This window comes from Colletotrichum aenigma (genome assembly GCF_013390185.1).
Source record: "Colletotrichum aenigma strain Cg56 chromosome Unknown KSG_Cg56_contig04, whole genome shotgun sequence".
Classification (NCBI taxonomy): Eukaryota; Fungi; Ascomycota; class Sordariomycetes; order Glomerellales; family Glomerellaceae; genus Colletotrichum; species Colletotrichum aenigma.
In genome coordinates, this window is record NW_023500910.1 from 1678940 (window position 1) to 1692200 (window position 13261).

Sequence of the window (13261 nt, forward strand, 5' to 3'; positions counted from 1 at the left end):
TTACCTACTGGTAATGCGCGAAATGGTGAAGACTCCGACAATAACAACCGCCAACGTCACAATCGCACCGGGGAGCAGCAGCTCGTTGGGCACGCCCTGGATGACCTGCTCAGGCTCGTGCGCGGCGGCCCTATGGCGGCGCGATCTCCTCGAGCGAGGAATGTCATCATCCTCATCCTCCGCATCGTCGTCCTCGTCGTCGTATCTCCTCCTGTGGCGCAGGTCGGGGGTGGCGGAGATGGGAGGCGTCGGGAGGGCAATCGGCTCGACAGTCAGGCCAGCACCAACGGGAGGCTTCTCGGGGTCGTGCACGAAAAGGTCGACCTTTTCCCTGCGGCCCTGGCGGGCGAGAAGAATGGATTCGAGAAGGTCGTTGTCTGTTGTGATGGAGACCTCGTCGCCCTCGTCATCGAGGTAGCTGAGCGCAAAACCGCCAGAAATTCTGCCCTCATCAATGTCGGGGGCTCCGCCAATGGCATCCACCTCATGCCCGAGCTTGGAAATGACATTGGTCACCATGGCGCCGATGCCCTGGGAAGCAATGACCTGCAGGCGGTGCACACGTCCGGACGGGGCCTTGAACTTGAAAGGGAAAGGCAGCTCGGCGGGAGACTGGTGAACCGGGCTGTGACCGGTCATTTCGGACTGAGGCGGGGAATCGACACCGACATGCGAAGCAGAGTCACCGGGAGCAACACTGTCGCCGATGCGCTCGCGGGTGAGGTCGGGGGACATGATGCGAGAACCGAGGTTCGTGTGGTGGGTGTGGCTACCCTCGCCGGACATCATGGATTCCGTGCCGTCGTCGAGCGAAAGCCAGAACTTGTTCCATGCGGGTCCTTCGCTGTCGGCGGTGGACATGGTGTTGATTTGCTCAAGTGTCGCATATGTCAGCTTGAGGACATCGACCATGCCGACGATCTCGCCGCCGTCGGAGGTCATGACGGGGAGGTTAAGGTAGTGGCCATCTACAAACTGTCAGTGACTGCGCAAACCTGAACTTGGCGGGGTTTGGGCATTTCTTACCGTGCATCTTGCGCAGAGCAGCCTGGATGCTCATGTCCATGGGAGCAAAGTCGGGGTGCGGCGTCATGACACGGACGACACTGCAGGTGGCGGGGTCGAGGCCGGGGGCAATGACACGAAGGACAACGTCCTTGCTGGTGAAGATACCGGTAATAGCTCCCTGGTCCTGGACGAGGACGGCCGTCGTGCGGTTCTCCTTCATCTGCTGAGCAGCCTCCTTGACCGAGGTGCGGACGCTGACGGTGGTCGGGGGACGTCCGTCGAGGACAGACTCGAGAGTCGGGCCAGACATCTTGTGGCGGAGAGCCTCGACGTACTGGATGATCTGCTGGGGCTGGCTGGTGCCCAGCTCGGACTGGACACCCTCGAGGGCGTCGTACAGCCTTCTCGAGGAGGAGTAGGCGCGCTCCAGCTTCTCCATGGCATCGTAGAAGCACTTTGTGATGTCGAGGATACCCGAGATGTCCTGGTTCTCGTCCATGACGGGCAAGTGACGGAAACCCTTGCGGACCATGAGGTCGAGGGCGTCGGTGGCGCTGGTATCGGTGCGGGCGCAGAGGGGGTTCTTGGTCATGATCTCGGCGATGGTGATGTGGTTCGGCTTCTGGCCAGCGCCAACGACGCGGAAGGCGAGATCCTTTGCGGTGAAGATACCGGCGATGCGGTCGTCATCGTCGGTGACGAGCACGCAGTCCTCGCGCTTCGCGGCCATCAACTGGGCGGCCTCGGCGACGGTGGTTGCGGGCTTGATCTGGAGGGCAGGACTCGGCTTCAGGGCGAGGACGGTGCCGGGCGGGGCCTTGCGCGAGTGGCGGGCTCGGCTCGTGAGGTGCTTCTTCTTGGAGAGATCGCTCTCCATCTTCTTGCGGATGGCCTTGACGTAGTAGTCAGTATCCATTCTGTCTAGCAGCCTGGCTCGCTCGAGCTCCTGGTAGGTGAGGTTTCCCATTGCGTCTCTCTCTCTCCGTTGTGCGCCTGTCCGGGGAGGTCGAGGCGAGGGGGCGGAGCGAGGCTCGACAATGACGGACATGGAGAGAGGAACGGAACGGCGGTGCAGGAGCAGGCAGGGCAGGAGTGTCTGGTTTTGCTGTGCAATGCGGTGCAATGCAATGCGCAGAAGATCTAGATATCACGTCCGGGGTAAGGGCTCAGTATTGGCAGGGTGTCGACTAACCTCATCTCTCTTGGACTGTTTTTGACGACTGGCACTGACGCCCGCTCCACTGACTTCGCTCTGGGTAGGCTGGGTATCGAGGACGGGGCGCGGGATGCCAGAGGAGGCGGGATGCTGGGCAGCGGCGGCATGGCTCCCATGAGGAGCGGCAGAGCCGGAGGGGCTGTTGTTGAAGGGGATGCCTCCACGAGCCTGGCCGCGATTGGGCGTTCCTCTAAGGGTGTTGCCTGACATCGCATGAACTTGCTAGATTGCGAGCTGATGAGGGTTGATGCGCGGTCCCTATTTGTGTGTGTGCGTGGAGGGTGTGGGTGCCGAGAACAGCCGGAGTCGGGGTTTTATTTTATTTTTTCTCGGGTTTGGTGATGGGGGGGTTGAAGGATGTTTTTTTTGCTGTCACAGGTTTCGGTGGAAGGACGGCAGCAGGAGCAGCAGCAGGAGGAGGAGTAGGAGGAGGAGGAGGAGGAGGAGCAGAATGAGGGGAAGGGCTGAGAGAACAAAGACAAGGACGACAATGTCCAATCCGGTCTTGTCTGGTCGACAGGGTGGTGGTGGTTGAGGGAGAGGCAGGCAGGCGCAGGTAATTAATTAGGAGGTGCAAAGGCGAGGAAGAGGACCGATGGCCAAAAGCAGGAAGGGGGCACGATTTCTGGGAGGTCCAGCGTCGGTGCCGGTGCTCTGGCGCTGGTGTCCACTGAAGCAGACGCCTGAGGTGCTGCTGCACTGCACGCCCGTATGCAATCCAGTGGACTCGCTGATTGCACCCTGGTTGTCGCGGCGACCTGTCACTGGCCAGCCAGCCGTGGAAACACCGTGCACGGGCCGCAATCGGCACCTGGCCTCCTCGTCGTCCAATTCCGAGGCGTCGTTTCCCAAGACCGCCCCACACTGACGGTCCCTGAAGCTCCCGAGGCCGAGTCCTGTGACCGGAACAAATGCCTCCAACAACGGGACTCTACGGCACCTGGCCATGGGGCACCGGCAGCTTCATAGGCCTGGAGTGAGTCGGGTGTCTTCTACGTGACGTGGGCGGCCATCGTGATAACACGGGTCTCTGAGGGCGTGTCGCCGTGATCCAATTGACCCTGCAAAATAGCATCATCTCTTCACATGGTCTCCAAATTCCCAAAACTCAATTGACATTTCTTGACAGACACGAAAGAAAAAAAAAAGAGTTCATGCAAAACTTTTGTGGGAAAAACATGTGCGCCCCCTCCCCGGGTCCCCTTGCATGAACCACGAACCAACCGAGCAGCGGTGAAATATCAGCCTGGGTTAAGGCAGCAGAACCCTGTCCACGCGAAATGCATGTCATCTGATAATTGCACCCGTTTCCCTCTGCAAAGCCAACTCACAAAAGCTCTGCCCTTCCTCTTCCGTCCACTCTTCGTCGCCGTATTAAAACACGCATCATCATCGGCCGACAACCTGCACCACCACCCCGCTCATGGTCCAACCAACGCCTGCCATTCCCTTCCCCGGCCCCCCAAATCTTCCCCAAGCAGACATCGCGGCCACGGCGCAACCAACTCCAAGCCTGACCGACCCGGCGGGGCGGCTCTGGCCGGTTCCGTGTGAAGCTCGGCTGAGGGCCAACATCGCTTGACATGCTCAGCTAACTCACCTGTCTAATCTGCCGCACACCTTGGATTCCGTGGATTATCGTCAGCTCACCGAGTTGTTAGTCATCGTCTGGTCGGATCATGACATCCTCTCCCAGTTAGTCTGCACAGACGTGATTGCCGTCCCGGCAGACTGGTCCTGGTCGATGCTCATGCATTGCTGCTGCTGCTTCAGCAACAAGACATGCTGTCTTGTGTCTGTCCAAAGCGTCCGAGGAAAAGCCATGTGCTTGCGGTTGACCACATCTCGAATCGTGATGCCCTGCATTCCAGCCGCATCAGAGCTTCCTCTGCCTTTCGACGTTTTCCTTATGTGTACAAATACACCTAGCTAGATGCTCTTGGCATATCCCGACAAATCAGACGTCGGCAGAAATCCAGGCTAATTGACATCAAGACCTCTGGACGGCCGCCAGAGGGCATCAATATCGCCACTACTTAGGCGTAACTACGTATACCGCATGGGCATGCGGTAGCTTTATGCCGATACGGGAGTGCGGACACTCTCCTGCAGAAGCCTAAGATGGGCATTCAGCCTTAGCATATTTTCCCCATCCTTTCCCGAAGCCATGAACGATGCAGCCCATTGGGTGTTCCAGAAGCATTGGCCGCGATCCTCTCCCGTGGCGGCATCCCAGCACCACCATGGCATCGAGAAGCGCGAGGCTTGTGTTCGCCACCTCTTTCTATGCGGGGTCTTGAGTGTTGAACACATGAAGAAACACACGCAGGAGGATTATTCGAACTATACAATGCTGAGGTTGGGATGCAGCTTGGCGACTGCAACATCATGACAATAAATGCTTACATACGTGATGACAGTGTCCACGACAAATATTTAGATTATGTTCAGGTGGCAAGACTTTACTGTATATCAGTGCCATGGCAAGCAAGTCGTCGGAGGAGTACACTGGTGCAATAGTAAAAGTGAAGCTATTCCCAGTGGTGGGTATCCCACGTGGGAGCCCAGCGATTGGTGGTGCATCGCTCGGTGCGTAGAGTGGCGCAAAAACACTCCGGTGACATGTGTCCGACCGCCACCACCAACCCGATGCCGAGCAATAATGCGTCCAACATATGAACGGCAGCCGTTGTTTCCGAAGCACGGCCTCAAGTGTTCACCTGGAGAATGCGCAGATGGCCTCGTACAGCATACCCGTCCTCGGGTGCGAGGGAGGCATGTACGCTGCAGAACCCGACAAACCACGAAACGAAAAAAAAAAAAAAAAAAAAAAAAAACCTAGATATCCGTATCAAGCAAGGGACAGCAGATCAGTGGCCTCTTAATCCCGTCATGGACGGCACAGTCGGGCTGATGAGAGACAGCAAAGTGAAACAAGACTTTGTGTGATTGTGGCTGGACCAAACGCACGACGGGCAGGTGCTGTGCGATGGCTCGGTTCCAGGCCGCTGGCCAGCGGTCTTGGGCTGGTGAGACTGGAGGAGGTCCAAGATGGGATGGGATGGGCGTTCGCGCGTGTCCTCCACAGGTCCGGTTGCCGGGGTTGTGCGATCGGGGGATCGAATCGAGGCCCAGAGTGACGGAAGGGGGAGACGAAGAGTAGGAAGAGGACGTGGAGGAGGAACAAGGCAAGGAGGAGGAGGAGCACGGTCTTTTGATTCGATTGCGGAGAAGGATTGAAGGGCGACGGGGATGTGGTGTTTGGTCCACTCTGCTGACGGCACTGGGAGGGCAACGTGTCGGTGTAAGTCGGCTGTGTTGTTTCAATTGGTACCTTGCGGACGGGTGTTTATTGTATCTGACGATGCTGAAGAGCACTCTGCATGATAGAAGCATGATGGCATCAATCATCGAATACCTCAGCCAGGGTATCAGGATCATCTTCAAGAAGCCAGCCAGATGGTGCAACTTTCCTCATAACACTAGCACAAGAGCTAGCAGCAAGAAACATGTTGACAGCCAGAGAGAACCTTGGCCCAAGAGGCGGCGAACCTGGTTCGGCAAAGGATGGATTGCAAGGAAGTGGACGTCAGCTCTGGCGAGTTGGAGAGGCATCCATGGGTGTTTTAGAGGGATGACGAGCTACGTACCCTGGAACACTGGGACACTGGGACACTGGAGAGATCGATTCATTGGTAAAACACCTGGTCGCAGGGCGGGAGCTACAGGCTGCGGCAGCTGCGGCAGGTCCAAATGGTGCGCCGCGCTCATCGCAGCTGGGCCCTCCTCCAGTGCTGTTGCCCTGGCGACGGCCGGCCCTCCATGTCAACAAAGCCCATCACGTCTTGGATACCCGCCCACCACCAAAAAGCCTGGTCTGGTTTCCGCAGATACAGCGCCCCTCCAACCAGAAGCCGTCTTTGCATCGCTTTGCTGGCACCCAGTCGTTGCTATCGATCTATCCTTACCGCTGCCTTCCTTACTATTTTTCGACTACTACTACTACTACTATTCCTACCCACCCAGATCACCTCCAAAGTGGAATCTTGAATCTCCTCCCCTCCTCCCGCCCCAAATCCACTACTGCAGGAAGACCATCCTCTACCTACCTCAACCTCTCCCGTCGTCCATCGCGACTGCATCAAACCACATCTCCAAAACACCTTCACCGCCTGTCTACCAAGAAGCCAACACTTCTTGTGTATCCATCACAAATCACCTGTTGCCATTGACAAGTTTACCTTTGCCTAGGTAGAGACCGCACGCGTGCTGCGTTCTCGTCCTTCTTACCTCGCCTGAACAAGGCGTCCAGACCAGATTCTATCTGATTTTAACCGCGAAGTCGACCCCGACTGAGCACAACCAACCCTCCCCCTAGCCCGGCCAGCTGTGCTTGCGCTGCGTGAGGTAAGTCTTTTTCCTCCCTCTTCCCGTCGCTGATGGTGATGATGGAGCACTTGTCCATGTCGATGTCGATGCTGACACCCAACTTACACACAGTTTCGGACCAAAAAGGTTCCCTCGACAACCTAACCAACCGACGACAATTATCCCATCCGGACTCGACTTGCGACACAATGCTGTCCAACACTCCGCCAACCAGCAGTCTTCATGCCCGTCACAGGCACCGACGCCAAAACTCGACACCGACGGCATTCGAAGCAGTGAAGATCCAGCCCTTGCCTAACAATGTCCAGCGCCAACGTGCCCTCGGCCACCGCCGGGGCCTCAGCCTGGATACTCGCAGACAAGTGATGTCTCCTAACGGAACAAGGCAGGACTTTGCGCAGGTAAGTATTACTAACAACACAGGACTAGCACAACAACCGCAGCATGTTCTGCGAGAAGCGCAGCAGCAACGCATACAAGCACGCCCGGGCCCCCGACAGCAAGCACACCTTCACCAACAACAGCACCACCAACAACAACAACTCCAGCACCGACAACACATGTTCGTGGCCGCCAACGACCACGAGAACTACCTCATGTCCCCCCATGGCACGCCGGCCGCCCAGCGTTTCGACGCCACATGCTTCGATTCCACCCCCATCCAGTTCGACCAGTATGGCAACCAGATGAACGGCATGATGGCCAAGAACCAGCAGGCCTACGGCGCCAGCATGGGAGGCAACAAGGACTTTGAGCTCTTTGGCTCCGACAGCGCCCTCTCGACACCCTCCTTCATGAACTTTAGCGACGCTCCCAACACTCCCCAGGGCTGGATCTCGGAGGGAGAGACTGCCAGCACGAGGCGGTCGTCGCGGAGAATCAGCAACGGCATCATGGAGAGGGTCAGCAAATTCGAGACCATGGGCATTGAGCAGATGTCAAGACCAATGACACCCCCTACTCAGAATGCAACAAGTACGTTTCGCGAACCATCATCTACGTACATTGACTTACAAGTCGCAGATTACTTTCCTCCCACTCCTATGGAGACGCCTCATGATCGGGCTATCAAGCACGAGCCAATGTCCGCTAGGCCGAGTCGCTTCGCCGACGGCTACGACGAGTCCATGGAGGAGACGCTCAAGCCCACGAGGAGGTCGAACCAGAGGACGCAGAACATCTTTGAGGAGCTGCGGAGACAGTCTGAGCAGACCGCCATGCCCGTCCCCCAGCAACCCACCCAGGTGACCGAGGCGGCCATGTACGAGCAGTCGATGCCCACCGCCGACTTCATGAACATGAACAACTTCAACAACGAGTTCATGAAGATCCAGGGCACCTACGACGGCATCACTGACGACTTCGCCGCCTCCGATCTCTCTGCGCAATCCACCCCTCACACTCCTCTCATGAACTTCCACGCGGCGTTCGACAACAGGCCCGATCTGAGGCATCCCAACATGGAGATTTCGTCCTCTTCCCCCACTTGTTCGTTCGACATGTCCCGCCGTACTTCTCCTCACCGCCGTACCGAGTCTCTTGCCAGCATTGCCAGCGCCGCCAGCATCGCGAGCATCAACATCGAGGAGACCAAGACCGACACCGGTGTCACCATCGAGGAGATCGCAAACTACATCCAAGGCCCCGATCCTGGCGACGGCAAGTGGACTTGCGTGTACGAGGACTGTGGCAAGAAGTTTGGCCGCAAGGAAAACATCAAGTCCCACGTCCAGACCCATCTGAACGATCGCCAATATCAGTGCCCTACATGCAAGAAGTGCTTCGTCCGCCAGCACGACCTGAAGCGCCACGCCAAGATCCACACCGGCATCAAGCCCTACCCCTGCGAGTGCGGCAACAGCTTCGCCCGCCACGACGCCCTCACCCGCCACCGCCAGCGCGGCATGTGCATCGGAGCCTTCGACGGCATCGTCAAGAAGGTCGTCAAGCGCGGCCGCCCCCGCAAGCACCGACCTGAGATGGACGAGCGCGTCAACAAGTCCGCCCGCACCAGGACCAAGAACAGGTCCTCCACCTCCACCTCGTCGCAGTCCGGATACTCGGACAGCTCTGCGGTCAACTCCCCAGAGAACGACTTCAACATGATGGACGAGCAGTTCGGGATGGGCGGCATCAGCGTCGAGCGCCCAGGCCTGGACATGCCTCTGCAGATCACAACCGTGTCTTCTGCGCCAATGCCCTCGTCGCCCCCCAGAATCCACAAGGAGTTGGACATTGAACCGTCACCCGCCGCCAGCAGCCACCACTCGGGGTACGTCTCACCAGAGGCCCTGATGGAGGCGCCAACGGCGTTGTCCCAGCAACCAGAGTCCCCAGCCAAGAGCGAGTACAACACCCCGCCCGAGCTCTCCCAGTCATCCTCGCCCCCGCCCAACCAGTTCTTCGACGCCGAGCCCAATAATTCCGGCTTCAGCGACGACTCGTTGCTCGCCGGTATGCGGGGCAACGCCGGCGTCGGTGTCGGCAACACCAGCATTTCCAGTCTGGGCCTGGACCCCGACGACGAGATGCTGATGAAGACCTTTTCCGGCGAGGAGGGCCTCGTCCAGTTTGACCGCGAGTCCAACATGCTCATGATGAACAAGTTTGACGAGTTCGATGACCCCGTCAACATGTTCACCAACGACGACGTCTTCTTTGGCAGCTCATGATGACAACACTCTGGTCTTTTTTGGGGTCTCTGGCGTATTGGGTTTCCATTTAGGAAAAGGGGTATCTTCACGACGTCACGGCTCCTTTGTCTAATCACGGCGACCTCTGTACGTTATGTTACGCTTTGTGTGTTGGCTTCAAGTCTGCAGCACCACGCGCCCCGGATCAACGTAATGACGATAATCTCGCGATATCAGCTCGCCGGGACGGATGTACTACTACAACTATTGGGGGTTAAAATAAAAGGGTTCGGCTTCTTCAGGGGTGGCAAACGGGGGTTTATTGGGATTTCAACTTTTGGCGATTCAGGAAATGGCATTTTTCCTTTTTTAGGGATATTCGGTATTGATGGGGGTTTTCTTTTCGGGAACAAATGGAGCTCGATCTAGTTCTGGCGCGAGGCGAGCCTCGGCCAGCGATCATGAGATTCATTTACTTGGTCAGGGATTTAGAACGATGATTGGGAAGTGGTATATGATGAATTGAAATTGAATTTCACTTACTTAGTCTTTTGGACTGGACGTTTTGCGACAATGTGACTATTGATTTGTGTGTATGCATGTGTGTGAGTGAAACTTTTCTCTCGTGACTCACTGGCACATTCCATGAATGGAACAGGAATCGTCATCCAGTGTTCTGGAGCCACGAACGTGACCTCCACGCCCTTTGCGTTGGTCGGTTGGCTGGGGAAAGGATGGGTGGGTGGGTGTGGGTTTCAGTTGTTGGAATGGCAGATGTCTGCAACAGATGTGGCGGTGGTTCTTTGGATTCCAGTCGTTGGCTCGTTAGTACGAAGCCGGAAGAGGAGGAGCGTTGGTGGCGGAGGGAACGTTGACTGTTGCTGGGGAAGATGTCGAGATGGTGAGGAATGAAGTTTTGAAGAGGTTTGGAGGTATGGGGTACGTCCGGCGGCTTTTCGGTGAATGGCGGACGAGAGTCAGAGAAAGAGATCTGGCCGGGCCGACGCCGGTATTAGTGGGGCCGAGTACCCGGCACCGCCATCGGCCTCAACTTGGCCGGTCCACCCTCATCAACGCACGGCGGAGAAGGAAGGGAAGTGTCCTCCATCCGAACTTTTCTCACTCATCTGCACGGACGCCACTTTACAATTTAAATAGCAATGCATGACAAGCCTTTGCTTCGGACGTTGCGATGGCTGCGTGGGTTGTGTGCGATTACGCGGATTCAGTATGTGTGCGGTGCGTGTGTTGAGTCAAGATCCGGATGATTCGTGCGGCTTCCACGAATCAGTTGGGTTGGGAGGTGTGTGGAGTAGCCCAAGAGTCCGCCCTGTGCGGTGTTTTCGTCTCGTCTCATGTTCTTTTGGCATGGGATGCGTACGTACATCATACGAAGGAGAGCGTGGTTGTTGGCTGTTGTAGGTTCTTGGGGGCGGGGAAGGGGGAAGGAGTTTGCCAAGGCGTAAGATGGGCTGGGGGGGTTTTGAGAAAAGTTTGTACTGTTGAAACTGTTCTGCAGTTCTTGGGCTTCTGAGGAGGTAGTATTGGAAGGAGCCCAGAGCAGCAGCATTATGCAGCATTTGACGAAGAAGTCTTCGCATTGTTAAAGGACAGAAATGGAGCGGACTGAGTTTGTCGCCGACGATCTTCGCGAGAGTGAGAAGGTTCTCCCAACAGCGCTCGGCGCCGCCGACGAGGCTGTCGCGTGAGCGACAGAGTTACCATCACGCGGCTCGAGCTCCTTCATGCCACAATCAACATCGCCCTGCCGTCGAGAACGTGGGATGGCCGATACCTCGAGGAGCGGTGCCGGTCTCGGCTGGACGCGTAGGACGCCCGTGGCAGGTGATGGATGTTGCGCTGCTCTGTCATCGGCCGTGTTCCGATGCGATGACCAGCCAGCCAGCGACGTCCGATCTTTCACGGAGAAGACGCGTTAGTTGGCTGAGCACTTTCTTGAATCTTCTGCTCGGAGAAAGAGGAGGGGGAGGAGGAGGAGGGTGTCGGGCTTTTTCATCCCAACTTCGAACTCCAGACGACACAGGACAAAAATGAAGATTGCTATATTTAACGTTGAGCGCTGGGCCTTGGTCGCCGATTGGTGGGCGAGGGTTGGTCTGAAACCGCAAGTGTCGCCTTGCAGCGGGATTCTAGAATAGTTGGTTGGGATGTGGTGAACTCTAAATTCCGGTTGGAGCAGCGACGGAGGTGTTGGTTGCTGTGTGTCTTTTCCTTGCTCCCCCCCGGGGGAGTTATTCCCCAAGGACTTGTCCTGACTGCTCCCACACAGGAGCTTCCCTCCCCGTCTCCCTTGTCACGAGTCCGTACGATCCGACGAACCCGCAACCACTGATCACGCACGCCCTACGTCTTACGCCCGGCCCAGCCTTGAGACGGCAGAAAGCGTAGTGTGTGGGAGAGAGTTGTATGCAGGTACACACACGCGCGCAAAAAAGGCACGCCGCCGAAACCTGGTACAACCCAGCTCAAACCAGCGTACGCGTACCCGCAGAGGGGGGTCATCTTACGCCGTTGCACGGCAGGCCGCCCGTCACCTTCGCTCATCTGCTTGCGCAAGTTTGTGCCGTGGGGTGTGTAACCGCGTCGCCGCCTTCCGAAGACTGCACAGCCTCCCCGCTTGTCCCAAGAGATCGGGTTGATATTACGGCTGTTTGTAATAGCACGACTCGCAGAGGAGGGGCTGGGGGTTTGTCGACGTTTGAGTATGGGGCATATAATAGCTTGCGAGATCCCTCGATTCCGAGTGGGATGCGTTTTAGTCCTGCCCATCATCAACCTTACGAGTTTATCTTCAAGCTTTCATTTCGACACATTCGCTACGATACAACATTTGTGAACAACAACGATACAAACCCAAAAGAACACCTTCATTACACACACAACTACTAGACACATTCCATCATGAAGTTCACACTCGTCACATTCATTGCCATCGTCGGCGCCGCGTCCGCCATCAGCGTCGACGCCGGCCTCGTCAAGAGACAGTGCATCGCCAACGGAGGTTAGTAACCTTCACTCACTCTCACAACCCTCGTTCAGAAAACTAACACCTATCTCTCAGGCTTCTGCTTCACCAGCATCGCCGACACAAAGAAGCCCTGCTGCGGCGGGCTCGTCTGCAAGAACAAGCCGCAGCCCAACACCAACATCTGCGAGCCCGAGCCGAGCCCCTCGTCGACGGCCAAGAGCGCCCGCGAGGAGCTCCAGAAGAGGGCCGAGGCGCCGGCGCCCCCCCAGCCGCGGGGGATGCCTCAGATTCCCGACAACGAGCCGAGATGGGGTTGAAGCATTGAAAGAGATGCGCTGCCCAGGACGGGAAGAGGTTTCGGGGCGTGTAGAGGACGAAGAGGGACGACCGTTGTTTGCTTTCTTGGTCTCGAAGGGCCTTTTTTGACGACATTATGATTTTTTACATCCTACTGAGGCAGCTGGGTTGCGCAGAGTTGATCTATAGACCTTTTGATACCATTACTACAAGCGTTGAATATGAACATCTTTTCTTGCACAACACATGATGAATCTCGCAGGGTCTCCATGTGCCCTAACGTGGCTATCGACTCGTTCACACCATCGCTTCAACATTCACAAATCCAGACCTGCCAAGAACAAGAAGACTAATCACTCCCGCCCGAAAAGTCTATCTCGCTGACGGAATCTATCTGAGAACCCACTGCCCAGGGCTCATGCCTGCCTGGTGGCCAGATACGCTTATCGTCAAGTAGACAATGGTCCAAAGTTTGTTTAATTGAGCCAAATTGGACCGGCCCCCACGCCCCCTTTTCCCAACCGGCTACATCCCGGAATGGCCGAGTTTTCGCTGCGAAAGAGCCTCATTTAGCTCGGAGAGTAGATGCGACATGGCAATCTGATGTGACTTTTTCGAGATTGCGCCTAGATGAAGGTGGTTGTGGGTAGACGACTTGCCGCATTTGTGGTTCTTCATTTGGAGATCTTGCCTATTTTCAGGAAAAAGGGTTGACAGCATGAGTACCGC

The 13261-nt window shown here is 56.7% G+C and overlaps 4 protein-coding genes across 4 annotated transcripts; 2 read left to right on the plus strand and 2 right to left on the minus strand.

Annotated features, from left to right (window-relative positions):
* On the minus strand, positions 1-2434 carry CBSCBSPB3 (CBS domain-containing protein CBSCBSPB3; the record flags this gene model as incomplete). Its single annotated transcript, XM_037321570.1, has 3 exons — positions 1-968; positions 1027-1954; positions 2201-2434. The coding sequence occupies 3 exons, from the start codon at positions 2432-2434 to the stop codon at positions 1-3; spliced, it is 2130 nt and encodes a 709-aa protein (XP_037180374.1).
* Positions 2435-6801: 4367 nt separating this feature from the next.
* Positions 6802-9285, plus strand: ace2-0 (Metallothionein expression activator; the record flags this gene model as incomplete). The annotated part of the gene is made up of 3 exons (XM_037321571.1): positions 6802-7014; positions 7057-7588; positions 7637-9285. 3 exons carry the CDS (start codon positions 6802-6804, stop codon positions 9283-9285), a joined length of 2394 nt encoding a protein of 797 aa, XP_037179400.1.
* Positions 9286-10499: 1214 nt separating this feature from the next.
* Positions 10500-10816, minus strand: CGCA056_v006321 (uncharacterized protein; the record flags this gene model as incomplete). Its single annotated transcript, XM_037321572.1, has 2 exons — positions 10500-10571; positions 10628-10816. 2 exons carry the CDS (start codon positions 10814-10816, stop codon positions 10500-10502), a joined length of 261 nt encoding a protein of 86 aa, XP_037179401.1.
* Positions 10817-12168: 1352 nt separating this feature from the next.
* Positions 12169-12552, plus strand: CGCA056_v006322 (uncharacterized protein; the record flags this gene model as incomplete). The annotated part of the gene is made up of 2 exons (XM_037321573.1): positions 12169-12268; positions 12329-12552. 2 exons carry the CDS (start codon positions 12169-12171, stop codon positions 12550-12552), a joined length of 324 nt encoding a protein of 107 aa, XP_037179402.1.
* Between the last annotated feature and the right edge of the window lie 709 nt (positions 12553-13261).